The sequence below is a fragment of the Vitis vinifera genome, chromosome 1, assembly GCF_030704535.1.
Source record: "Vitis vinifera cultivar Pinot Noir 40024 chromosome 1, ASM3070453v1".
NCBI lineage: Eukaryota > Viridiplantae > Streptophyta > Magnoliopsida > Vitales > Vitaceae > Vitis > Vitis vinifera.
The window spans coordinates 7,076,118-7,103,624 of NC_081805.1; the positions used below are offsets into that span (position 1 = coordinate 7,076,118).

The 27,507-nt window shown below is 33.3% G+C and overlaps 2 protein-coding genes across 2 annotated transcripts; both read left to right on the forward strand.

Moving 5' to 3' along the window:
- Nucleotides 1-545: 545 nt before the first annotated feature.
- On the forward strand, nucleotides 546-16,247 carry LOC100257824 (protein PECTIC ARABINOGALACTAN SYNTHESIS-RELATED). Its single transcript, XM_002285456.5, has 11 exons — nucleotides 546-1,194; nucleotides 2,162-2,212; nucleotides 2,299-2,389; nucleotides 3,321-3,397; nucleotides 5,262-5,350; nucleotides 7,655-7,774; nucleotides 13,335-13,451; nucleotides 13,551-13,694; nucleotides 13,788-13,911; nucleotides 14,059-14,250; nucleotides 15,505-16,247. The coding sequence occupies exons 1-11, from the start codon at nucleotides 901-903 to the stop codon at nucleotides 15,862-15,864; spliced, it is 1,659 nt and encodes a 552-aa protein (XP_002285492.1). The 5' UTR covers nucleotides 546-900; the 3' UTR covers nucleotides 15,865-16,247.
- A 4,324-nt stretch (nucleotides 16,248-20,571) lies between these two features.
- Nucleotides 20,572-25,473, forward strand: LOC100245809 (uncharacterized). The gene is made up of 14 exons (XM_002282289.4): nucleotides 20,572-20,794; nucleotides 21,051-21,210; nucleotides 21,316-21,573; nucleotides 21,847-22,021; nucleotides 22,350-22,411; nucleotides 22,504-22,667; nucleotides 22,814-22,911; nucleotides 23,363-23,421; nucleotides 23,512-23,646; nucleotides 23,727-23,983; nucleotides 24,081-24,240; nucleotides 24,569-24,644; nucleotides 24,746-24,796; nucleotides 25,149-25,473. The coding sequence occupies exons 1-14, from the start codon at nucleotides 20,736-20,738 to the stop codon at nucleotides 25,376-25,378; spliced, it is 1,944 nt and encodes a 647-aa protein (XP_002282325.1). The 5' UTR covers nucleotides 20,572-20,735; the 3' UTR covers nucleotides 25,379-25,473.
- The last annotated feature ends 2,034 nt before the right edge of the window (nucleotides 25,474-27,507 follow it).

Consider the following 27,507-nt stretch of genomic DNA (forward strand, 5'->3'; position numbering starts at 1 on the left):
TAGTCAATCTTCCTCAAATTTAATATAAAAACATAACTTATCAATTTTAAATTAGAAAAATGTATAAGAAAAATCATCATTTTTATTATATAATTATGAAACTTGCTTTTATCTTAGTAAAATATTTAAAAAAAGATTAAAAAAAAACACATTAAATGTTATTTATTTTTTTTTAGAAATAATTTTGTTTTAAATAGTAAATTTAAATAAAAAATTATACTATCATTATATATAATACGTATAATTAAACCCAAAATTTTGATTTAAAATTTGATATCAATAATTACAATAAATGTGGGGCTAGACAAAAAGTTAAGTAGTTTAAATCCTATGTTAGAGTTACTAAAAAAGACCACCTTTTCCTGTAATTATCATATTTAACCCACCTATTGGATGATTATTTTTAATTTCTTTTATTTACATTTTCATTCAAAATTCTCGGCAACATAGCTCATGTTATTTCAAAAACCATCAAATGTAGGAACCGATAAGGCAATCAAATAAATTATTTTTTAATTTATAAAATTCAATTTCTTTACCGTTCTTTTGAGTTTAGATGCTAATGGGACATTACTGATAACTATAAGTTATCCCAAAAATACGTTAGGGGGTTAATTAGTTGTCAGACTTGGTGTAGCTGGTACGGAAGGGAGAGACGAGAGGTATGAATGTATGTATTGAATTCTAACAGCAACAAATAAGGAGATGGGTCTGGACTCTGGGGAGGCAGAGGCTCCAGTGTCTGTAGGTGCGTATCTATGAGCCAACATTGGCCGTTCCTTGCATCCATCTGGTTTCAATCAAAAAAGAGGTGAAGCATTGATCTAAAGTGACATAGACTGTAACGGACCGTAGTAGTAAAGCAAACCGCCGAAGCTGGCTTTCAGTCCGAAGCGAGCCATGGCGGAGCTCCGTCACTCGAGCTCGATCGGAACCCGAGCTACGCCATCCCCGTTGAAGCGCGATGAGGACTCGTCCCCTTTCTTGCCCGACAACCCAACGGACCACTACGATCGTCACTCCTCACGAGATCGGGATCGCGACCGTCCCTTCTGGTCCAATTTTCACTCCATATGTCCATACTTCTCTGATGAGCCTAGGGTTTCTCCACATAACTACAAGATCTCGCTTTTCTGGATCCTTCTCGTCATTCTCGTCGGATTCATCTCAATTTCTGCTATTTTGAATGGTTTGGTCAGTGCTCTTCCTTTCTTCTTTCATTTGATTCGACTGGTGGTTCAATATTGCTTTTCTTCAAATATTTGCCATGCTGTTAGATTGATACCCAAGGATTTTAGTTTATTTGCTATTGTTGAGTATTTATATGAATTACGCATTTATTTTCTCCGGAAATTGTTTGAATTGAAATGTGTTCCATTGCCTCACCTACCTCGACTGGAGAAACATTAGAGATAATTAGATTCCTTACTAGTCAATCTCTTCTAAAATCTGATATTCTCAATACAAAAATGGTTTGTTTCAGATATTGGCTTTCCAATTCCTTACGACTCCTTGAGTGCTTGAATTTGGTGTTTCGGGACTAGTTTTTCTACCATATTTTCTTTTCTCTTATGGATTAATTAAGCACAGCAGTTTTAGTGTTTAGAACACTAATAGCGGATTTTCAGACAGATCTTATTCTAGTGTGGCGCCAATACAAATCCCTAATCCACCCTTCATAGCATTGCACGACAATGGCTAAACTAAGGCAGCTTTGCAAAATTGAAATAAAATTTTGTAAAATAAGATCTAAACAGGTGCTTTTTAATTTTGAAGAAAGTCCCTTTTAGTAGATTGTTGTTTTTTTGAAGAGAATTGTATATAAAAACTTTTGTGTCTATGGTTTTTGCAACATGATGTCTGGTCATATGCGCATGCAACTCAACCTGATTATGTCTGCTCAGGCAAGTGATTAGGTTTTTGGTTTTTTACCTTGGTGCCTCTTTATGCAGTGAGGTGAACTTTTCATGTGGTAGATTGACATAGCTAATGAAGTTCCTTATTCCATAACCTTTTGTTCCTTCTTACTACAGTGAAATCAACACTGTATATGCTGAGGTCATTGACTGTTTGTATGCACTTTTTGCTTGTATTTGATGCCATCAAATATATGCTTCACATTATTATTGCACCACTAACTTTTTCTTTCAATCTATTGTAGAATTCTCCATACTTGTGTAGAAAAGATGGCATTGTTCTTCGCTGTCCGCGTGTAAGTTCCCAAGGATCTCACTTTTATTCGGTCATATGTTTTGTTGATACATGCATCTGAATGTTTGCATTTGTGATTTTTGTTAGGTCAAGGAACCTCCTTCACTCTGGGGCAATCCTTTTTCTGCCACCACCTCTTGGAAGCCTTGTGCTGAGCGCCGCAATGGTGGAATATCAGGTATGGTGGTACCCTGTATTTTTCTTGAATAATTTATGTGAGTATTATCTCCCCGAATTTGTGAGCCATGGAAATAAATATGTTATCATTAAGTAAGATTACCTGGAGTGAACTCAGAGAAAGTTAAACCTTGCTTCATTGAGGGAAGTTCATTCTAGATTTTTTTGTAAATGCTTCAGTGATCTCTACTACATAACGTTTAAGTGTGGAATAGCTTCATAGTTAAATATGTGTGCTAAAGGAAAACTATATGCTTGTGTCATTTCTATCTAGAAAGAACCTATTACTAAGTTCATACTTGGAGTTTAATATTGGTAGCTGGATTGTGAATGAAGTTGTACAATCATTGTTCCATAACAACTTCTTTCTGTTTTTGAGAGAATGGATCAATTTGTTTGTTCCTGAGAAAATTATCTAGAATAATCTGTTATCATGCTCCAAATATTTTATGAGCATTGGGCATATCTACAATTGTTTGAGATCTTAATTCTCTGTGCAAGTTATGTGAACAAGCATTGGTATATGAACCTTCAGCATGTGCCTTAAAGTGGTATTATGAATTGGCATGAAGTAGAACTCTTTTTTTCATGAGAAACTTGGTGTTTTGTTAACATAGCTTGTTTTTTCTTTTTCTTTTTCTTTTTTAATTCTAATCTGTATGTTCATTCTTCCTTGAAATGATCACAATTTTCAGTAATTCATTTAGTTTTATGATTCAGTATCAGAATGTGACATTTAAATTGGAAAATTTTCCCATTTATAGATTGCATTTGTTAGAAGGGCTTTGAAAAGCAATTATAATCTTCTCAACTATTTTCAATACGGCTTAATTAAAAAAGCTGTTTCAAATATGGTTTCTTGATAATTATATATTTTCTTTTACTGTTTATGTGGTTTCTGTTCACCACAGCTTTATTTTGGTTCTGTGCAGATCTTCCTCCTGAGAATGAAACAAGTGGCTATATATTTATCCATGCAGAGGGTGGCCTAAATCAGCAAAGAATTGCTGTATGATTCCTGTTAGGGAGTTACTCCTTTTGTTCTTTTCCTGTTTTCAATTTGATTATTGTTTAACTGTTCTCTCATTTGCATCTCCAAACCAAACACCAGGCACATTGCATGCAGCTTTAGTTTTTGTTCAATTATTTGTTTTTTAATGTATTCGAAATGAGAATGAACTGTTTGGACCTTGTGGAGTTTATATTTCCGTTTCAGCTATGGTTAAATTGCCAAAAAAGTGATTGGTAGAATTTAATGGGATTCCCTCATGCCAATAGAGCCTTCACTTTCTAAGGTCTATAATGCTGATAGGGCTAGAGTGTTGCCATCTTTATGGATATTCGCCCAAATGTGCCTCGTTCAGGAAAAGAAGTTAAACATGACACATGCTAATGCGATGACTAGTATTTGGTCAAAAGTGTCAGGGCAGAATAGCATATTAAGTTCCATTCTTTTTGCTGGCAATAAAAACCTGACATTTGTCTTGGAAGTGCCCATTCTTACATTCTCAGTTTCTGTTTCTTTGTTCTGGATCAACTTAAATAACTTTGGTAGAATTTCTGTTTCTTTAGGTATGGTATTAAATGGTTAGTTTTTATTATTTGGAGAAATTTCCTTCTTATAATACTAGACAAAACATTTACAAAACAGATTGAATATTTTAGCTGAAGTACTTGAATTTTGGGCTGTGCTCTGCAACTGGTCAAATATATAACGAGGCTTAGATCCAAATCTCGCCCAAAATGCCTTGAGGGACACCTTTGAGGTTCAGATCCTCTAAGTCTCACACCTATAAGTGTAAGACATAAATGGGGCACATCTTTCTTGCCTCGAGGCTTACCTTATGTTTGGGATATGAGTCTCATCCCTTGACCAACTAACAAATTCCAATCTGAAAGGTGTTGGATATTATTTTTTGAGATACCATACAATTGATCAATGGAACCAACAAGATATTCCATAAAATCAACCTTTCAAATACCATTTTTATTTTAAATTTGTTTTGTTTAACTTACTGTCTAACACTTCATTTAATATTATTGTATGTATATATTTTTTCGTAGGCTATTTAATATTATTGTATATACTAAAGCTTTAGAAAAATATCTCAAGATTTACTTTACACTAGGTCTGCTCTAGTGAAATTTTGAAAGATTTTAGTGCCAGTGCTTAATTTTTGTTGACTTTATTATTGATCAAAAACAAAAAAAAAAACATTTTGTTGACTTTATTAGATTCGGAGTACCTGAATAATGACAAAACCCAAGTTTCATTATGGCTTTAGGGCCAGAACTCCTGAGTTTTACTGTTTTGCCTGTACTATTTATCAAAATCCAGTCACATAAAATGGTTAAAGAAGATTCATGCCAGTTGCTCATTATATGTTCTTCAGCTTGTTGCATTAAAGGACAAATTATTTCATGACATAAACTATTGTGCTATTTCCTTGGTGGTATAGACTTTTTTTTAAGAAATGCATTTTCTGGAATTGAATTGGAATTCTCTAGTTTGCTAATGGCATGTTGGTATACTGGGTCTTTTCTTGAGGCATAGATATGTCGGTCTCACATTTTGTAGGAACTTTCCATGAATATTAACTGTTCTGGTTTATAAGTTAAATAGATTTCTCCTAGAAAATGGAAATAGTTGAAACAAGTTGTTTTCCTTTGGGCACTTTCTTGTGAACTGATTTTCCTGTGCGAGTCATCGTTCTGGTTGCAATTTATTATTTGCATATACTACTACTATATTTTATTGTATATAAAATGACTTCCTCTGTATACTGTCCCAAAAATTATGCATAATCCTATATTTTAGAAGACTAATAATAGGCTTCACAGGGTTCACTATTAGTTTATATGTTTGTATGCAGATATGCAATGCGGTGGCTGTGGCTAAAATAATGAATGCCACACTTATTTTGCCATTGCTGAAGCAGGATCAAATCTGGAAAGACCAAACGTAAGATGTCTCAACCTAGTACTTACATTGTTTTGTTATAAAAAGTTTACGGAATAAGCAAACAACTGGCTCAAGTGGCAAGGTGTGGGAATGGGGTAGTTCCATGTTTGGTTCTTGGTAACAGTGAATTACCTGTAGAAAGAAAACCAAAAAAAAAAAAAAAGGAGAAAACAAAGAGTAACCCGAAGAGGAAACATCCTCAACAGTTACTTTTCCCTGTGGTTTGTCACAAGAAAGTCAGAAGCTACTTCCTTAAGGATATTTACTTTAAATGGAAAACTTGGGATGGTTTTTTAATTGACAAGTTCATGTCCCTTGATGCCTCTCTTGCTTTGATGATTACATTGTACAAAACACTTTTATATATTGTCATGCTGAAACCTTAGTTATCAGACCCACAAAGGTCATCAAGGTGGATCACCTGGTCAATGGTTCATTCCCTGGCCATGGACTGTATAATAATTAATGTAAGGCTGCATGTATACTTGATATGAATTAATAAATACTGGCATAAACAAACAGGAACATTGAGTGGATAGTTGTCTGCATCAACAGTGTTATCATTTGAAACATGAGCTTGTGTCTAGATGATTCAAACTACTTTAGTTTTGGCACATCAATAGGGAAGCTGGGATTTCTTATCACCTCCATGTCACAGAGTGAAAACATAAGTAGTTTGAGAGGGGTGCAATGGATTCATCAAGTTCTTATCCTTACAATGTTCCATTATAGAAGTAAGACAGTTTAGTGGCTGAGTGATCAGTTTATGGTCTGACCTTGTTGATTTGGTTTTGATAAGATTGGCTGAACTCTAAATATTACACCAATCTTGAAGTTTATGCGACTGTGTTTTCATTGCTTTAGATTATTGAAAATCTCTGGCTTTCGTGTTTATTCAACCAAGCTAAACAAAAAGCTGACTTTCAAATTTATTATTAGTTTTCCAAAAAGAATATATTTCAGCAAGGATCAGGCTAGAAAAAAGTAGTTATTTGCACTTCCACATTTCTTTCCAAGTGATTTTTGTTTCACCTGTGGAGAATTAAGTTTTCTATCATAAAACATGTTTGAATGTCTTCTATTTGAACTTCACATAAATATTTCTAGATCACAGTTGAAAATTATGAGCTCAGGGTATTTTGACTGGAATTAGCAATCACCAGTTTCTTAAAAAGAGACCATTTTTAAGGTGGATGAGAAAATTTCTGGTTGGATCTTGTTGCATATTTTGCCCGCACTTTTTTTTCACAAAATCAAGGCATCTGATGGATCACATCAGAAATCAATGTAAAGGTTATATATTATAAGTCGGCCCCTCTTGAAGCTGCTCCACACAAAGTCTAAGTGGATGCACATCTGGATTTCTGGACACTTGTCCATTTCCTTATTTGTCTTGCTCATTTGTAACTTACAAAATTCAGGCTATTTGTTATACTCATACAGTCCATAAAATCCTTATTTGATATATTAAAAATCTAGCTGTCATCATATTAGAGTAAATTTGGATGGAATCAGTTATCCTCATACGGAGTTGAAGGTGAACTTGTCATTGAACACTTTTTTAAATTCCTTGGAGTCATTTGTAGGCAAGTAGAAGAGTAGTATTCTTTCAGTTCCTAAAAGGGGAAACCATATACTTTTAATACCATTTTCACCACCACCTCCAACAGCATTGTCACAGCCACCACCACATCATCATACTAATGCTTGGTCACCACCTCCACCACTGTCTCATTGCTGCCATCACTATCACCATCGCCATCACTACCATTATACCTCCCATCTGCGCACCATCACAACCATGATATCACAACTGTCATCTTTACCAACATACCAACATAGCATCACTGCACCACTGTCATTTACAATTCTACCTATGGGCACCATTCTTCTTGCTGACATTGAACCTTCTCTTTAATATGCTGCTGCCATCACTTTTGCTATATCAGTGTTGCCAAGCCCAGCCACTATTTCAGTTGCCACCACCACCAAGATTGCTCTACTACTACTTCGACAATTCCAAAGTGCCTTTGTCAATTCCAAAGAATTCAGTCTACTCAGCCAATCTCTCATTCATTACTTTGTTAACTTATTGTAACGTGTCAAAAGTATTTTCTTGTGCCATTTTGAGCTGTTTTTAGTTATTTTTTGAGATGGATTATGCCATAGTTTGGAGAACTACTCATTTTATTTCTCATTTTGGGTTCATGTAGATTATTACTATAAGTTAATTAGGCATTGGTATTATCCTATTCCACAAACTCCAATGCATCTTGGCCTTATCTTTTATCGAAATGAGTGCAGGAAATTTGAAGATATTTTTGACGTGGACCATTTCATTGATTACTTGAAGGATGATGTGCGAATTGTCCGTGATATCCCTGAGTGGTTCACAGACAAATCAGAGCTATTAACAAGCATAAGGTCTGATGTGTTTTTATTTTATTTTTATGGCTTATTATCTTCCACAATTATGATAGTATTTAGTTCTTAATTAGATCAAGCCAATTACTAATACAAAATGTAGAAAAAGGGAAAGAGATAAAAAAAAATTGCTGTATACCTGTTTTGTTTGCTATTCAACTGAGTTATTTTTACTGGCTTAACAATAAATTTCAATACAGTATGGTTCCTTGAGTATAAGTAACTCATTCTTGAGTATCCATGTAATAGGGCAAGAATTCAGGAGCTTTGGGAATCAAGATGATCCACTTTTGCTGTATCTTTTTGTCTTGATGGTGGAAGCATAAGCTTCTTTATGGCTAGAGCTGTGGGGAAGGTTTCATCAATAGTTTCAAGGTGGGGGAGGTTGAGCCAAGTATTGGAGATTTCACATTTGTTGTTTGTAGATGATACCCTATTATCTTTTGTGAGACTTTTGAAAGCAATCTATTATACTGGATATGTATCTTATTGTGCGATGAAACAATATCCAAATTCCAAATTTGGAACAAGAGTGAGCTAGTTCCGATTATTAGGATGAAGAGTCTTGATGTTTTTGCTATAGTGATTGGTTGTAGAATGGGTTGCTTTTCTACAACCTATTTGGGAGGGCCTTTAGGTGCTTAATTTAAGTCCAAGTTGGGAAGTAATTGGTTAGGAACATTTGAGAAAAACTTGCTTCTTAAAAAAGGCAATATCTTTCTGGAAGGGAAGAGTTACACTTATTAAAAGTAATCTTCTTGGATATGATTTGTTTTCCTTCTACCTTTTGCAGGCAATGTTAGATTGAGAAATTATGGAGAGATTTTTTATTGTGGTGGTGGTTGGGGAACCTAAAAAGAAACTGCATCTACTCTTTTTTTTGTTTTTTTGATAAGTAAGCAAAGATAATATATTTATAAACCGAAACTATGCACCAAGATACACAGATTGTATACAAAGGATATTAAAAGGTTAGGGTGTCTATAGGAGACCCCTCCTTGCCCATCTTGGGCCTTGTGGAGTGGTTAGGTTCTAAGTGAGGCATGATTATTGTTTTTTGTGTTCCTCTCGCTTTGTTTTTCTTGGTCTTTTTGGCTTTTACTCTTTTGTGCCTCTTAGGTGCTATTAAAACATTTTATTTTTTGCCTATAAAAAAAAAGATATTAATACGCATATCTTGGAGGAGGAAAAATACAAAAAACTATTCCCTCCCTCATTTGGATCCCACTTAATCTCCAAAATTGATTAAAGACATTGATCCTTTGGCAACATACATCCTAACCCATGTCGACAAGCATCTAACAAAGGAGCTCTTCAACGATTGACCTAATCGCTTCATATTTTCAAACACTCCTCAATTCCTTTCCTTCCACTATATCCAAAAAATACACAACAGGGTGGCTCTTCATACCTTCTTGCAAGTTTTTTTTTTTGCTTGGCAAGCTAGTTAGGGGAAGATATTCACCGTAGATCAACTTCAAAGGAGTGGATGGTCATTGACAAATGGATGTTACCTTTGTAAAAGTGAAGTGAAATCTATTAATTACATCCTGCTTCATTGTACTTAAGCCAGGGTGTTATGGCAGCTATTGTTCTCTTTATTAGGTGTCGTGGGTCATTCCTTATTCAATTAGGGAGACTCTTGAGTTAGCATGGCTCTTTTGTGGGCAATTGACCAACCATTCGGATACTGAAGAACTAGGATAGTTTAAGGATTAGATGTTTCCTTGTTCTTAGTAATGCTTAGTAAGGAAAGAGTTTGTGGAGATTGGCAACTTTAGGGATGGACTATAGTGAAAGGTTATATTGACAATGTTTAGGGAGGAAAAAAGTGATTAGAGTTATTTGAGGAAGAGAGTCTCTTAGGGCGGTGGTTTTGGAGGTTTCTTTGGGAAAGTTTTGCGCTTTGGCATAAGGTCATATTGAGCATCTATGAGATAAACCCACCGGTTGTGACATCAATATTCTATTTGGATGGTCTCATTATTGCCACTAAAAGGCCATTGTACAAGTTTTTCAAGATCCAAACATACTCGTTTTATGGTGGATGATAGGGTAAGGATTTGTTTTTTGAAAGACTTATGGTGGGGGGAACAATCTTTGTGTTCTTAATTTCCAAGTCTTTTCAGTATTTTCTTCATACTTATTTATGATAAAGTCTTTCCTCTTGGCCTTGTTCAATCTATCAACTCCATTTCTTTTCTCTCCATCTAAATTTATATGGAAATCTAAAGTCTCATTCAAGGTTAAGGCCTTGGCTTGGCTAGTGGCCAATAAGAAGGCCAACACCAATGACGTGCTATAGACAAGGAGACCTTACAAAGTCTCTTGTTCTGACTCTTACACTATGTGTACAAGGAGTGGAGAATCGGTTGATCATCCTTTTTTATAGTGTCCGTTGACTTTAGGGCTATGACACTAATTATTCCAACTAACTAAGTTAGATTGGATTCTTCTTAGGAGTATATGTAATATGATGATAATCTGCTTTAAGGTTTTAGGGAGCACCATTAAAGGCAAAGTTCTATGGCAAATTGCTTGTCTCACATTAATTTGGATTGTATGGTGGGAAAGAAATGCAAAGAATTTTTAGGACAAGTGGAGGATTTCAAAGATGCTATAGGATCTAATTTATTTCTATTCCTCTTTTTGGGCCTCCTCTATTACAGCATTTAAGGGCACTCCCCTTATTGACATTCATCTTGATTGGTATTAAATGTGTAGATTAAAAAGGGTTTGGATAGCAAGGAGAGGAGCATTGATTTGGTTTCTTTTTGGAAAAGATATGTTTGATGCCATGGAGTTAGGAGTCACTTTATATTGTATAATCTCATGTGCTACTATATTGATGTATAGGTCTCCTTAGTATATTGGAGAGATTCACTCACCTCTTCTTTTGATAAGTTCTTGTAATTCTGATTCCTCATCCTTCACATGTACTCTAAAACCATATCAATGTATATTTTTGTTTCTGATCCAGAAAAAAGGGGGAAGGAGGGTGGGGTGATTAGAGCTCTTGGTTCTCATTAGTTCTCACACATGAAAGTCCATTAGTGAAGGCTGGGAAGATTTTCAGGTGTATGGTAGAATCTTTATGGGTAATGAGGAGATCGAAGTATTGGTTTAATGTTATGGTGCAGGGATTAGTTTTCCATATATCATTTCCATTGCAGTTGATAAGAATGTTTGCTAGCCTATTGCTGGAGTGTAGAGAGAGGTCAAGGAGAATCCCAAGTTTCTCAAGAGGTTGTTTGCTTGGGGAATTAATTGTTGTATCATTAGCTTTCATTGAGGACCATCAGTAATTTCCCTTGGTGGGTGATATGATGGTTGAATGCTTTCTAGGACAGTGTGGCAAAAGATTCTTTTTGTTAATCAGCTCACATGAAGGGATAACATTTAAGTAAATTGTTGCTGCTTGGGTAGCTACGGGAGAGGATGGGGGCTGGAATCCACGCTTTTCTAGACCGTTTAACAATTGGGAGATGGAGATGGTGGAGAGATTCCTATTCTCCTTGCAAGGGAAGAGGGTGGTTATTAATTTGGAGGATGGTTTATGGTGGAAGGAGGCTAAGGATGGTAATTTTTCTGTTAAATCTTTTTATAGTGCTTTGGAGGGTAGCAGTACAGTCCTGTTCCCGAAAAACATTATTTGGAGCCCATGTGTTCCTACTAAGGTGAGTTTTTTTGCTTGGGAAGCCACTTGGGGTAAAGCTCTGACGATGGACCAACTAAAGAAGAGGGGCTGGTCTCTTCCGAACAGATGTTACCTTTGTTGTGCTGTTGAAGAGTCTATAGATCATCTTCTAATTCATTGCACCAAGGCTAGGATTTTGTGGGCAATGAAGGAGATCCTTCTTGGGTGGCATGGGTTGTTTGTGGGCAAGAACCGAGTGAAGGTTTGGAAAGCAGCCCCCTTGTGCCTTTTTTGGACGGTTTGGAAGGAAAGAAATAAAGTTGTTTTTGAAAATGAGGATCTATCAATCCAAAGGATGAAATATTTTTTTGTTTGTAATTTGTGGTCTTGGTCCAAGTGTTGTATGGTTGAAGGGCCTAATTCTTTAATTAACTTTTTTGAGTGGTTGGGCTATGGATGAGGGCGGGTGAGTTTTTTGTATCCCTATTCCTTTTGTTTTTGACCTATAGGTGCCTGTTGTATACTTCCTGTATGCTTTGGGTTAGCCGTTGGGCCCCCTGTTTTTTATTAGTATACATTTTTCTGTGTCTTTGCCTATCAAAAAAAGGAGCAATCAATGAATTCATATTTTTCTAATTCCTTGATAGGTTGGGGTTTTCCTAGTTCTTGTTAGGGCTTTTGTTCCTCATTTTTGTGCTCTTAGTACACTTCTTGTATACGAAAGCTGCTCTCCCTTGTTATGGCCTCTAATATATTCTCTACTTATTCGTTAAATAAAAGAAAAAAAGCTAACTTATTATGACTGTATACTAGGGAACTTCCAGAAGCGATATGTTACTGGCTTGGGAAGCAATTGGAATAAAATCCTCATGGTTAACTCGCTTATGAAAAAAGGTTGAACACTTGTTAATTGGTCCAACATGGGCATGAATAATGAGGAGTTTGTCAACCACTTTTCTCGTTCACTGTGGGGTTGCAGGCTGTTTCTGAGCTTTGTTGTCTTTGGTGTTTTTTTTTTCTCTCTCCATTCTCAGGGAAGGATGTCCTTTTGGAGTTGGCATGGAAGTTTGTTAAAGTAACATTGGAGTGTGGAAGACAGCCTTATTTTACTCCTGGTGTTTATAAATGGAGCATGGTTGTAGACTTTTTGAAGGGTTGAAGTTGTCTCTGAACCTGAAAGATTTTTTGTTTCAAATTATTGCTTTAGTGGTTGAATGTCTCTTAGGAGGATGGAAGCATTTTTCTTTTAGATGTCTTTGATAAGTTGGGTGGGTGGAGCATTCTGTTGCCATGCAACACATCATTTCTTTCCCCCTTCTTTTCCTTCCTTTCTTTTTTTATTTTTTTCTTCCCCTTTTGGAGTTGGCTGTTCCTTTAGGCATCCTATATACCAGGGTTGCATCCTCTTGTGGATAGGTTCTCCTATTAATTTAATTATTATTCTTGTTTGCCTATTAGGAAAATGTTTAATATCCTTAAAACTTGAAAAGCATAAGCAGATAGACACCTTTTAAACAAGAGAAAAGGGATAACATGGTGTTAGATTACAAGATTGACTGCGAAGTGAGGTTGTATCTCAATAAATTATTCTTATCTGCCCCACCAGAATTGATTGAATTATGACAGACATTATGGGAGGAAAATGATCAGTAAATAATAGGTTAGGAATAGGAGCCTCTGTGTCTGAGAACCTGAAACTGAGAGTCCGTGCATTAACCTAAGAGTTTCTCATGCGACTTCTAGGCATTCTTATTAAGATTTGACTTACTAGTGGTGATTGTTATAGACCTGGTTATACTTAGTTTGGTTTCAGAAATTGAGGACCACTAATTGCATATTTTATTGATGGTATTTAAATTATACTATGTTGCAATATGCAAATGGCATTGATGTTCATCTGAAAATTTGTGTTATGTATGATAGACGAACGGTAAAAAACATTCCGAAGTATGCTCCAGCACAGTTTTACATTGATAATGTTCTGCCTCGGATCAAGGAAAAGAAGATAATGGCCCTAAAACCTTTTGTTGATCGGCTTGGGTAAGTTGTAGACATTGTAGATCTATTAAGAACAGAATATAATTGTTTTTTGTCTATTAATTGACTTCCAATTGTTATTGTGAATCTTTTCCCCTTTAGGTATGATAATGTTCCTCCAGAAATCAACAGGCTAAGGTGCAGAGTAAACTATCATGCTCTGAAATTTCTTCCTGAGATTGAGCAGATGGCTGATCAACTGGCATCAAGGATGAGAAACCGCACTGGCAGTTCAAATCCTTACATGTATGAGAAATGGGTACCTGAAAGTTGGCTAGACTTGAATTTGTGAATTTATGACATTTGCTCCATCAATTCTAAAAATATCCTCTTAAACAGGGCCCTTCACCTTAGATTTGAGAAAGGGATGGTAGGCCTATCGTTCTGTGATTTTGTGGGCACAAGAGAAGAGAAAGCTCAGATGGCTGAATACAGGAAAAAAGAATGGCCTCGACGGTACAAGGTGACATATGGTTTGTTGGTTTCTGGGCCACTTAGATCCCCTAACACCCCTTACATGAGCACTTGCACGCACACAAACACACACAAGAGAGAGAAAAAGAAAACATGGATCTATGAATGGTTTCTCATTTTGGTGATTGTCATGCAGAACGGTTCCCATCTATGGCAGCTTGCCCTGCAGAAACGGAAGGAAGGACGTTGCCCTCTTGAGCCTGGGGAAGTGGCAGTGATTCTTCGGGCAATGGGCTATCCTAAAGAAACTCAAATTTATGTTGCTTCTGGAAAGGTCTATGGTGGGCAAAACCGGATGGCACCACTCAGGAACATGTTCCCAAATCTGGTAAGGCTTTTAATCTTCTCATACAGTTCATTTTATGGAATTTGGCTTAAATAAGTTATATTGAGTTTGAGGAATAATTCATTCCATCATGTTAATTTCACAAGGGATATTTAGGTGTTGTATGGTATTAGATTGTTAGGTTGTTTTTAGTGAATTAATCATGAATAGTTAGAGGTGTCTTTTATTTATTGCTTTCATGGTTTCCTTTTTTCTTTTCATTTTTCTTTTCTTGTTATGGAGGAGTTTCATTTCTCTACTTTTGCCATGTTCTTGCTCCCATGTATGAGGAATGCCATACGAACAACAGATTTCTAATAATGTTTGTGCAAAAATGACATGGACATCATTTCTTACTCTTCAGAGCAAAATCATCCCAATTGATGTTATTAATCCCAAAAGTGTCTTGTTACATTATTCTTGTGGGCATTCTGTGCAAATCTTCTATGAGAAAGGCATTTGTCTTTGTATAATTTATGTTATGGTGTCATTTTCAGGATTTTGATAAATAACATCATTTTTTTATTTTGTTTTATCAATTTTGCATTTTGTAACCCTTTATGTAATGATTCCTTTATGTGATGGACCCCCTTTTGTTGGTAATGATTGCATATTCATGATTACTGAAAATGCTAGCACAAACTTAATGGAGTGACTCTAACCGGCTGATGTCCAAATGCAAGTCAATAAAACTTATGATTGCGTTTAGTTTTCAAAAAGTAGTAAAAAAAGAAAAAAATGTTAAGGAAAATTATTTTCTCATGTTTGGTTGTTCTATGAAAAGTATCAAAGAAAATTAAATAAATTAAAACTATTTAGAAATGTATGCTTTTTCGAATTATTTAATCTTTATATCGAAGAGTTAAAAATAAGTGAAATGAGTTTAAAGTAACGTATAAAAATAATTTATTGACTTTAAATCTATTTTTTATTTTTCTTCACTTTTTCTTTTCTCTTACTTTTCCTCTTTATTTTCTTTTACTTACATTTTCCCTCAAATTTTCTGGGAACCAAACATAGTCTAATGAAACGACTATTGCCATCTGATGTTTAAATATACTGTAAATGATTTTTTGGAAGTGTCATAGGAAGTACTGCATTGTGTATCCTGTGACAACTTTTTACGGGTGAACACTCAGAATTGTAAACTACAGCATTTTGGATGGGAGTCAAACAGAGTTTAGCTTGTCAAATTGTATTTGACTATTTATTGCTTATACTTCGTGTTCTTCATTTTGAGGGTCTATAAATTAACAGGTTACAAAGGAAGAGTTGGCAACCAAAGAGGAGTTGGATGGTTTCAGGAAGCATGTGACAAGCTTAGCAGCCCTGGACTTCCTGGTTTGCTTGAAGTCTGATGTATTTGTGATGACCCATGGAGGCAACTTTGCAAAACTGATAATTGGTGCTCGTAGGTACATGGGTCATCAGCTTAAATCTATAAAACCGGACAAGGGGCTCATGTCCAAATCTTTTGGGGATCCTTACATGGGCTGGGCCACCTTTGTGGAGGATGTGGTTGTCACCCACCAGACACGAACGGGATTGCCTGAAGAAACTTTCCCAAATTATGACCTCTGGGAGAACCCTTTGACTCCTTGCATGTGTAGAGCCTGACCACATGAATACCTAATCTGAAGTTTCTCACTTGAGATTCTTTTTAGGAGCTTCTCCAACAGGGGTTTGTGCATCAACAGTTGAAGAGATTGGAAGCTTCTTTGCCCACAAGGTATGAAGAAATTTGCAGGAAACAGCTCATACAGGTTGCAGTTTGGGTGCAAATGAGTAGTGGCTGTGGGAGGAGTTCATGGCCATCTTTCTTTGCAGAGAAAACTGCGTTTTTGTGTCCAGAATGTTAAGAGGAATGATATATATCTATGTCGTGTAAATTGTAACTAAAATGTGCTTACTTGCTGAGGTCTTCATTTTAAGAGGAAGAGGATGTGTAGGATACTTTAATCTTTTACTACTTTAATATCAACTCGAAGGCTTGTAGTTTATATGATTCTAGAAGTTGGGCTGGTGGGTTTACTTTTAAGTAGATGTGCAGGTATATTTACATCTTTTCTTAGGGTATACCCTAAAAACCAGCCTATAGTTTCACTGACGTTTTCGTGTAGCTTCCAAACTAATGTTTTTGTTTTTTATCTTCTTTTTATTAATATTTTTCATCAAAATGGATGAATAAGTCCTTTGTGATATGACTTTTCCACAATGCAATAATAGACTTCTTCTCATACAAAGTCTTTCCGTTAATGTCTAAACTCACTCAGCATCTTGCAAAGCTAAATTGTCGAATATGCCATGGAAGTTGTTATGTACCATGAGCATGCTCCCCTAATATGGGATGTTACAAAGTGTTACTCTTCCCTCAACTGATGTGGGATGTTACAAAGTGTTACTAATATGACTTTTCCACAAATCCATTGATCATTCTCATTGTAATAATTGTTAAAAGTCCTTTAATGTAGTGTCATCCAACTCTCATCTATCAACAATTTTTTTTTTCACACAACATTTCATGATGATGATTTTGACGAACATAACTACTTCTCTATTAAATTTATTTATAAGTAGAATTACTTCAATAAGTCGTTCAAAAGAATCAAATTTATTGTTATATCAAAATTGATTGCTAACAAAAATTAGATGTAGTATAATGTAGCTCATACATGAAAGGAAATTGATCTTTTTTTTTCATACGAAATTTCACTATGATGATTTTGGGGAATATAACTACATTTGTATTAAATTTCTATACAAGTTTTCACAATCTTATCATTCAAAAGAACCAAAATTATTGTTCAACCATACAAAAAAATGACTATTAAACTTCATTTAATAGAATATTGTCTAGCTCTCATATGTTAGCAAATTTATTTATTTTTCGCATGACACTTCATTATGATAATCTTGGTGAACATAAATTACTTTCCTTTTAAATTTCTTTGCAATTAGAATTAGTCCACCAAATTATTCAAAAGAATCAAATTTATCGTTACATCAAAATTGACTAATGAAAGAAATGTAATATACGTTGTAGCTCAAATAGGGAGTCAAACTGATTTTAATTTTTATGGAAAGCTGTTGGTAGATGTTTAAAGATTTTAGGAAGGTAGTGTCATAACAATTTGAACTAATAGATATAAAATTAATGTCATATCTTCTTGGAATTAAGGTCCGGCAAATAGATGATGATATCTTTGTCTTAAAAAAGAAGTATGTTATAGACATTCTAAAATGATTCAAGATAGAGTCATTAGCAATAATTCACTCTCCTATTGTCAAGAAATTTAAAATGAAAAAAGAAGGCATTGGGGAATGAGTAAATTTCGCATATTTCAAGGGTATAGTAAGAAGTCTTCACTATTTGACTTTTAATAAACCAAATATCATTTATAGAATGAAAATTATCACTTGATTTGTAAAAAGGTCGAACAAGTGACACTTTGTAACATCTCACATCAGTTAAGAGAAGAAGTTCCTAATACAATATATGCAGTAGACTCTTCTTAACTATATAGACATATTTAAAATTTTTTAAGGCCTATTATGTCCATTATGGATAATATTTACATCAAAGAGAGGGAATTATTATATATGGTATTGAAGCCAATTCTCAACATTAATTGTCATTCATTGTGAAAATGTATTTGAATGTACTTTTTGTTCATTATCTTGCATATCTATTTAATGCATATCCTAGTTTGAATTGTAATCTTTGAGCTAAAATTGTAAACTAGGATTTAATTCAACAAATTTATTCATTGTATCATTACAAAAAAAGAATCTAAGTATGATGTATCATTTAGGAACTTTCAAGCATGAGATATCATTTGTGAAGTTATCTAAGAATGAGGTATCTATTAAGGATTATTGAAGGTCCATTGGAAAAAGGAATCCGAATGTAAAGTTTGAAGGTTTGATTTGAAAGTCTTGACAAATTTAGTGGAACCTGAATTTAAAGGAAGTCTTATTAAGCATCCAAGTGGAACCTAAACCTAGAGGAAAGTGGACATAGAACGGGATTGGGTTAAACCTTTATAAATCATTGTTTACAATTTTTTTACCCTTCTCTCTTTACATTTCATTATCTTATTACTTCTTATCATTGCTTATATTTATCTTTTGCATTAATCTTTGCTAAAAATTAAAAAAAAAAAAATCTAATACCCAATTCACTCTTCCTCTCGTGTGTCTACCTTACATTGAATTAGTATAAACTTACTTAATACATTAGTGGAGTTGTTTGACCAGATGATTTTTTACCTCTAACAATCATTTGCAAATCTTTGACAACTAATTAAGTGATCAAGTGATTGAGTTATAATTTGTGTCAAATGACTAGTTTCAGGTTGAAACACCTAATTAAGGCACTTCGAATTCATTTATCAGGGTGACAACCAATTGAAAAAGAATTTTATATCATTCTTTGATTGCATTTAGTTCAAAACTTGCAAAATCCTCTTAACGCATTTTGACTTTACTCATCTTTTGTCATTGTACTTCATTCTAAAGTACTAGTTTTTCTTGAGCAAAAATTTGTTATACCTTTAGAAAGTTAATTAAGTGTGGGTGAGCACTTTGAAACTTGTAAAGGAGAATTAGGACCTTAATCAAAGTGCCCTAATATTGAAGAATTTTGGTCGAAAAGTCATTGAATTAGTGAAAAAATATCAAGCTAGGGAAGAAGTTAAAGGAAATGGATTGGTCACCAAACCATTCTCTCTCTTTCTCTTTCCTTAATTTTATTATCTTCATTGCATCAAAAATTATCATTTGCTTTAAATTTTCTTCAAACATTAAAATTTGACCAATCCCCTTTACTTAATTTTATTATATTTATATTCATTGTTATTGCGCTAAAAATCGTCATATATATTAAATTTTCATCTAATATTAAAATTTGACCAACATTCAATTCATTCCTCTCACAAATATAACTAGGATTGGATTAGTATTAACTTCACAAAATAAAAAATATAATCCGGAAGAATAATAAAAACAAAGAAGTAAATAAAAATTTAGTGCTGGGGATGGAGAATTGATGAGAAAAATAATGTGAATTATATAATATATGAGTTAATTTCATTGGAAGCTAAGGTTTAGTGTAAATACACCAAACCATCATTGATTTCAAATTTCGTGACTACAACCCTATAAATTAATTTGTTTTTAGAGATTTTATATAAAAATATTTTAAACGGAAGTTTTTAACAAATTTCTAAAAACTAAATTTTATTTTTTAAAAAATAAAATTTATAGATGAAATATCTTTATAGGAGTACGATGAAATTTGAAACCTATAACTGCATAGTGTATTTACACTAACGCTTAAGGTTTTAATGAAATTATTAAATTTTAAGAGAAGTGTCTTTCTATCTTTTTCTTTTTCTTATTTTAATAATTTTTAATTAATTCAATCCTTTAAAAAGTAATAGAGATTAGTATAAAATTATATTTTATATTTTATATTTTCTATTAATATAATTTTTATCCTTAACTACATCTACTAATAAAATAATTTATTTATTAGGGTCATTGGAAACATTCCGTAGACAATCTAATCTGAAAATGATTAAAATCGGAAATAAAAATAAATTAAAGATAAAGCTTGATTTTAGAATAGTTTAAGGTAAGTATAAATTAATATTTTTTAAAATATTTTCCTTTAATAAATATTTTGATGATTTTTTTCTTGATATCAATGACTGTTTTTTTTAGGAATTAAACCATATATCAAGAAAAAAAATATATGAGGATGGAAAAAGGCAGATAAAAAGGAAAACGTAAATATTTTTTAAAAAAATCTACCCAAAGAAGGTGACTAAATGATAAAAGAAAGAGATATTATCTATATTAAAAATGAGTATAAATTATAGTATGATATATATTAAGATTAATTTCATTTACTTTTCTTCGTGTTTTGAGTGAGAGGGGAAATGAGTGAGAGAAAAAGATAAGGATTAATTGAAAATTAAATTAATACTTCAATTAAAAGGGAATAATATAATATTTATATTTTAAAAAATTAATTTTAATCCAATAATCCAATAAATTATAAAGGGTAAATGAAGCTTAAAAGGTAGCATGGGAGAGGAAAATATAATTTCAAAGAAAAAATTTAAAAATAAAAAAAAAATAAAAAAAATAAAAAAAATAAAAGGCAAAAGTGGTATTATTACCATATTGGGTATGAATAGAATGAGTTATGCTACCCTGTGGACCAATAATTTGGGGGCACGTGGCGGGGTTGCAGTTGTCTCATTCAGCATGGTTGTACCAGATTAGGCACCAGCTGACATCGTCCAATCCTCGCAACGACAAAAAGTGTACGTGACAGATGGGCAGCGAAATCTAACCCAGGAGACGCGATTTTGCGCGTCATCGTCATCGTCTTCATCTTCCCCTTTTTAGTGAGCAAGAAGCAGAGAACAGACACTTTAGCACTCTTGTTTCAGCTCAGCCGCGACCCCCAACCTCTAACAATGAACTTCGCGGTTTTGAGCTCCCTCTTTATCTTCTTCTCCCTTGTCTGCTTTCAAAGGTGCTTCTCTTCTCAATTATTCAACTATCTGTTATGATAATAATTTGTAGTCGTCGGAATCAAGTTCCGGGGTTGGAAATTAGCATGATTTTTAGTGGCCTGATGCACATTTTTCTCTGAGTTAGTTACCGATTTTTATTTATTTTTAATTATTCACCAGAATATGTCGTTTGGTATTTTAATCTACAAATTTTGTGGAATTTGATGAGGATTGCCTTGCCCGTTTCAAGAAATTTGTGTTTCTCATCCATTTCAGGCTATCAGCTAAACCTCTATCTAAGAATGAGGGAAAGCATGCTTGGTTCCCACCAAGAGGTTGGAACTCCTATGATTCCTTCAGCTGGATCATCTCTGAAGAAGAGTTCCTGAAAAGTGCAGAAATTGTTTCACAGCGGCTACGCCCTTTTGGATATGAGGTACAACCATCTGGTACATGTTCTTATATCAATAGGTGAAGGGACGACTTCTCTTTGAATTTGAGGCTTAACTAACTTTCCTCATTTCGTTGTAATTGCTTGCAGTATGTTGTGATTGATTACCTTTGGTATAGAAGAAAGGTGGAGGGTGCTTACACTGATTCTTTAGGATTTGATGTGATTGACAAATGGGGGAGGATGGCTCCTGATCCTGGCAGATGGCCTTCATCCAATGGTGGGAAAGGGTTCACTGAAGTGGCCAAGAAAGTACATAGCATGGGTTTGAAATTTGGGTTTCATGTTATGAGAGGAATAAGCACACAGGCAGTCAATGCAAACACCCCTATTTTAGATAGCATTAAGGTGTTGCTCTTTCATCCCATCTTGATAATTTCCTTATCTTTTTTTCTTGTGATGTTTATATAATGTCACACTTTGTAGATTTTCTTCAACTCTGAACCTTAGGACACCCTACATGCAGATTTTGGTAGTGTACTTGAAATTAAGCAATTCATTCAATGTCGAATCCTCAAGCACATTAATAATGTTAAAGTAGAAGTGGAAGCCATTAACTCAAAGTATATTAAGGCTCTGTGCTGCAGTTATTGCTTGAATTTATCTCCTTTTTTTTGCTAGGGAGGAGTTTATGAAGAGAATGGTAGACAGTGGACGGCAAAAGATATAGCCCTTACAGAAAGGGCTTGTGCATGGATGCCTCATGGTTTCATGAGTGTAAATACCAATTTGGGAGCTGGAAGGGCCTTCTTGAGATCACTATATAAACAGTATGCTGAGTGGGGTGTTGACTTTGGTAATTTGACACTTTTTAGTTGAAAGTCATCCTCTCATCCTCATTTGTCTTTTTTTACTATTACAATATATAGAGCTGTATGATCTTCAATAATGTGTTTTCGATGTCCTGAGGAAATCCAGTTTCCCATTATGTTTAACTTATTGTTTAAAATATTGCCATCGTGTTCGGCATAATATCTGAGTTGATTCCGGTTTCATTAAGATCAAGGTGATCTATTTTTACGATTTATAATTTGTCTTTCTCCTATAGTTAAGTCTTTTTTAAGTAATGGTGTCATTCCATGAACCAAGTATATTCATATTGATCGCTTCTTTTTCTTTTTCAGTGAAACATGATTGTGTATTTGGTGATGACTTTGATCTAAATGAGATAACTGTTGTTTCAGAGGTACAGAGCAATGCCTCTCTTCTGTTAACATTAGTGATATCCAAGTAATATATTCACAGTGAAGAACTGATATACATAGTGCCCTTGCACAGGTTCTGAAAGAACTTGATCGTCCAATTATGTATTCTCTTTCTCCTGGAACCAGGGTGACACCTGCAATGGCCAAAGAAGTAAATGGACTAGTCAACATGTATAGGATTACAGGAGATGACTGGGATACTTGGGGAGATGTTGCTGCCCATTTTAACATTTCAAGGTAATAAAGCATCCATTTTTCATTTAAGAGCTTCTCATTTCAGAGGACACTTTAATCTTTATCCCATCTAACTTGTTTTTTTTTTCTTTGTATCACTTATTCTTTTTTTAATATATTTTAATGGCCTCCACTCTGTTCTGTGTCAGGGATTTATCTACTGCTAATATGATTGGAGCTAAGGGCTTGCTGGGAAAGTCATGGCCTGACATGGATATGCTACCATTGGGAACACTAACAGATCCAGGTTATATGACTTGGAATATTGTTCTGTTCTTTTATTCTAGTGACATTCTTGATTCTGTTGTTTTCAGAAGGTTGTGGAGTTGGGGTAAATAAAAAATAAAAAACATAATCTCAAGTACTGTCGGATAAAACCCAATTCCCATGAACTCACTTTTGTAATGTTGACATGTTGAACCTGGTTATAGAGGGTCCTCAAAACCACGGTCAAGTGTCGAATGGGTCCAGGCACTCAAATATGCATCGGTTGGAATTCCAGGAAACAAAGTTTTTGCTTAAACCAATCTGTCGATGAAATAAAGTCATATTCATGATAGAGCACAGGAGACGATGTTTATCATTGGTGATCTAAAAATCCTGAATTTTGCTTTGTTAGCTTAAACTGCTCTGATGCCAGAGTTCTGCAGTGATGGATGAAAAGCCATAATTAATATGGATATTTTTTTATTGAATAGGTTCAAATGAAGGTCCACACAGAAAATGCAGACTAACTATAGATGAACAAAGAACTCAGGTATGTGCGTACAAGTGACATGAGTTAATTCTCTTTATACTTCAAAAATAATTGAGCTCTCTTTTTTGACCTTGAGTTTTCTCCTTACAGATGACTTTATGGTCTATGGCAAAGTCTCCACTAATGTTTGGTGGAGATGTGAGGGATCTCGACGACCCTACATACAAACTTCTTACAAATCCCATCCTGCTGGAAATAGACTCTTTTAGCTCAAACAACAGGGAGGCATGTGAAGCCATCTATTTATAAAAGTCCTTGGGAAGACAAACTTCATCACAGCATAACATATTTTCTTGGATTTGCAGTTTCCTTATGTCACTGGTATGAATGGTCCCAGAACTAGAAAGCAGATTCTTTCCCAGGGAATAAGAACATGCCTGACAAAGGTGGACAAATCAGACACTCGAGTTTTGGGTCTCACTAGCTGCAAGGATTCCAAGCCAAATGGTTGGTCTATCAAAACTCTTGGCCAAGACCTTGCACAAATCTGCTGGAACGATAAGTCAGGAAGCAGATATCTGGCACCTTATTGCTTATACAAGAGAAAACTTCCTTTGGCATTGTAATATTACTTTACATTTCCATGGTTCATTTGTTTCAAGTTGTTTCTTATTACTGCATGTGTACTGATCAAAATATTTTTGTGTATGCTGGTGTAGAGATGCAGAGATAATCTACAAGCAGAAATATCAAGGAAAACACCATTTATTAGCAACTGATGGGATGGAGTTGTGCTGGGACGCTTCTCCGAAAGGGAAACCTACTTCAAAGGAGTTCAATAGAGGTTCATTTTCACCCTGCAAATGGGATGCCAACCAGGTAACTCTTAACGCCGATTCATGATATCTATAAATAAAAGATGTTTCTCACTATCATAATAAGCACTAAATTATGCACTCTAAAAGGGTCATCCAGAGTTTCTGCAATCATTTAGCTGTAGCACACCCCTGTATGATTTTTCATCTTTGGGAGAATTAAAAAACAATGGGAAGTTTATATGAAACTTTTGCAGGAAACCTTGTCATTATATATACAACTCCATCCAACCTAATTATTTAAATATTGCTTTTTGCCTCACTTTACATTTAGTTTTTTCCTCTCGGACATGTGCATGAAAACTGAAAGCTAACAGATCTAATCATAACAGATGTGGGAGTTGAACAACAATGGCACCCTTTTAAACAGTCATTCTGGTCTATGTGCAACTGTGAATGCGGTGCAAGGTGAAATACTGAAGTTGATTGCTTCTTTATATAATATCTGGAGCATAAATGTCTAAAAGTTAGTTTTATGTCGCATCCGCTAACTGACTTTTTATTCACAGATGATGCTGTTTCTGGTGGAATTCGTTCTTGGATTGCAACTGGAAGAAAAGGTTTGCTTCCCCTGAAACTCCTGATTAAGTTTACTTAAACTGGTTTCCTCTTTCATTTGGTGTTCCTCCAGAACCATCATTGATCCTCCATTAAGATCAATCTCTAGCAATAACCAGTGAAATGAAAAAGAAGATAATTATTTCAATTCCCTAAAAATGATCACTGTGAAGCTGACTAAATGAACTTATTCTGCTGAAAAGTCATCCAAGTAAAATCACCTCCATCTGCTTCTGACATTACCTAAAGACGGATGAATTATAAATCTTCAATCAATTTGTCATAAAACTTTTAGATGCCCAGTTTTATTCTTCTCCCACAGTCTAATGATTATTCATCATTTTGCTTCTTCAGGAGAAATATATCTTGCCTTTTTCAATCTAAACCCTGAAAAGACCACAATATCTGCAAGCATATCAGATCTGGCTAAAGCGCTCCCGGGCAGAAATTTGAAGGTGAGTTCATGCAAGGGCAGTGAAGTATGGAGTGGAAAGGACTTGGGAATAATAGGAGGCTCAGTATCAATGACAGTAGAAATGCATGGCTGTGCACTATTTGTTTTGAAGTGCATCAGTTCCAGCTAAATCATTTTTTTTGTCCCTTCTCTTGTCTTTTATTAACCCTGATTTCTAATGGGGAGTAATATTATCTTATCAATATGCAGTCGCTTTTCAAAGAAGTTAATTTTTTTAAAAATATTTTTCTTAAAAATGTTGCACCAAAATCTTTGGTATTTTCATAAATTGTGACATGAGATGGGTAAAAGCAAATTTAGAGTGCGATTGATTGTGATTTTAAAAAGTGTTTTTAATTTTTTTAATACTCAAAAGATAAGAAATTTCAAATATTAGAAGACTAAAAATATTTTCTAAAATCACTACTAAACTTACTCTTAATGTTCTAATGGTCAAATAATGATAATTCTGGTAGTTTTTAAGCCACTAAACATTGGAGAAAAATTAAAACTTTGCATGATTATGGGTATTTGAAAACATACCATACTTACTAGTTGCAATTTCATTTCCCCATTTCTACTTAATTTAATTTCTATATATATATTTTTTATATATTTATTGGGTATATAAAGAGTTGATGGTCAAGAATTTTGTTTTAATAAAATAGACGGATTTAGAAAATATTCTTTTTAATAAAAAAAAGATTTTCTTAATAAATTCAAAAAAATATTTTTAGAGAAATTTAGAAAATTAATTTTTAATAAACATTCCAAAAATGGTTTTTAATAACAAGTGTCCAAAAATTTAAAAATTGTTTAGAAAATTGATTTTTAAATAAAATTATAAATTAATTTTTAATCAAATATTAAAAAATGATTTTTAAATCAAACTTTTTTTTTCCTCACTAGCAATGTGATTAAAGGTAATTTTTATAAATAAAAGTTTTAAATATATATTTTTTTAAATAAGAATAGGATGAATTGTTTTAGTAAATTATAGTTGTAGAAATCATATTTTTAATGAAATTGGATTGAAACTATTTTTCTAATTAAAATTTATAAAAAAAACAAAATAAAATCAATTCCTTTGTAGATAAAATCAAATTAAAATATTCTTGTGTAAATAAATTTATAAAAAATCATTCTTCTAAATAATTTGTAAAAATAATTTTTCTTAAGTAAAAATTAAATTGAAATACTACAAAATTGTAAAAATTCATTTTTTTTTTTAATGAAAGTTTAAAATTTTCATCTTTTCCATTAAAATAAAATTATCTCATGAAAAAAAGTTATAAGTCAAGAAAATGAATAAGTTTAAAAATGTCTAAACTCTTAAATGCTAACTTGATGTAACAAACACTACATTATTACTTAATTTAAATAAAGGGAAATCAGTATTATAATAAGAACTCACCATAAGTAATTATTTTGGAATTAAGATGATACGAATAATAAAAGGTAAATTAACTTTTTTGGAATATAAATTTTTTTAGATATAGAGGAAAAAAGATTATAAAAATGCTGAATTAGCATATTGGTCCATAAATAAAATGATATAAATTTAGCATAAAATAGATTTATATAATTTTGATGTTTACTTAGTATGCGTATGATAAATCAATTTAATAATTTAATAACTTAAATTTAAGTTATTAAATAAATTAAGTATGTTTGGTAATGATATAACTTAAAAGTAAAAAAAAAAAAAAAAAATTTGAGTAATAAGTAAAAATAATTAACTTATTCTTAAGTCCAAATCTTTTTTATTTTATTTTATTTTTATTTTATTTGTTTAAATTACCTCCACGATATCTTTTATTATTCCATGACCTACTACGTTACTCAAATTCTTTATCCTAATTATAATTTATGAAGATAAATATTATTAATTTAATATTTTAAAATAAGTTTTAAGTTAATTTTATCAAACATCTTAATACTTGAAATAAAATTTAAGTAATAAGTTTTAAATTAATAACTTAAAGTATAATTTAATATAAAATCAACTTAAATTATTAAGTAATAAGTATTAGGTTTTATCAAGTAAACTTGATAAATTAATTAATATATGACATCTAAATTTTAAAAATAAAAATCGTAAAAACAAAGTAAAATTATGTTGAATTTGAATTAAGTAGTATGTAATAAAGCTAAAAAAATAATCATAAAAAAACTTTGATACTAAATTGTAAATGTTGAATTAGCTGAAGCGAGAAGTGTTTTAATATTAACTTCACCACTTGATAATGAAAACGGTAA

Coding starts and splice junctions, on each gene's coding strand:
- LOC100257824 (XM_002285456.5), top strand. CDS start 901: ATGGCGGAGCTCCGTCACTCGAGCTCGATCGGAACCCGAGCTACGCCA. Junction 1,195..2,161: donor CTGCTATTTTGAATGGTTTG/GTCAGTGCTCTT, acceptor AATCTATTGTAG/AATTCTCCATACTTGTGTAG. Junction 7,775..13,334: donor GAGCTATTAACAAGCATAAG/GTCTGATGTGTT, acceptor TATGTATGATAG/ACGAACGGTAAAAAACATTC.
- LOC100245809 (XM_002282289.4), top strand. CDS start 20,736: ATGAACTTCGCGGTTTTGAGCTCCCTCTTTATCTTCTTCTCCCTTGTC. Junction 21,211..21,315: donor TACGCCCTTTTGGATATGAG/GTACAACCATCT, acceptor AATTGCTTGCAG/TATGTTGTGATTGATTACCT. Junction 23,647..23,726: donor TTAGCTCAAACAACAGGGAG/GCATGTGAAGCC, acceptor TTGGATTTGCAG/TTTCCTTATGTCACTGGTAT.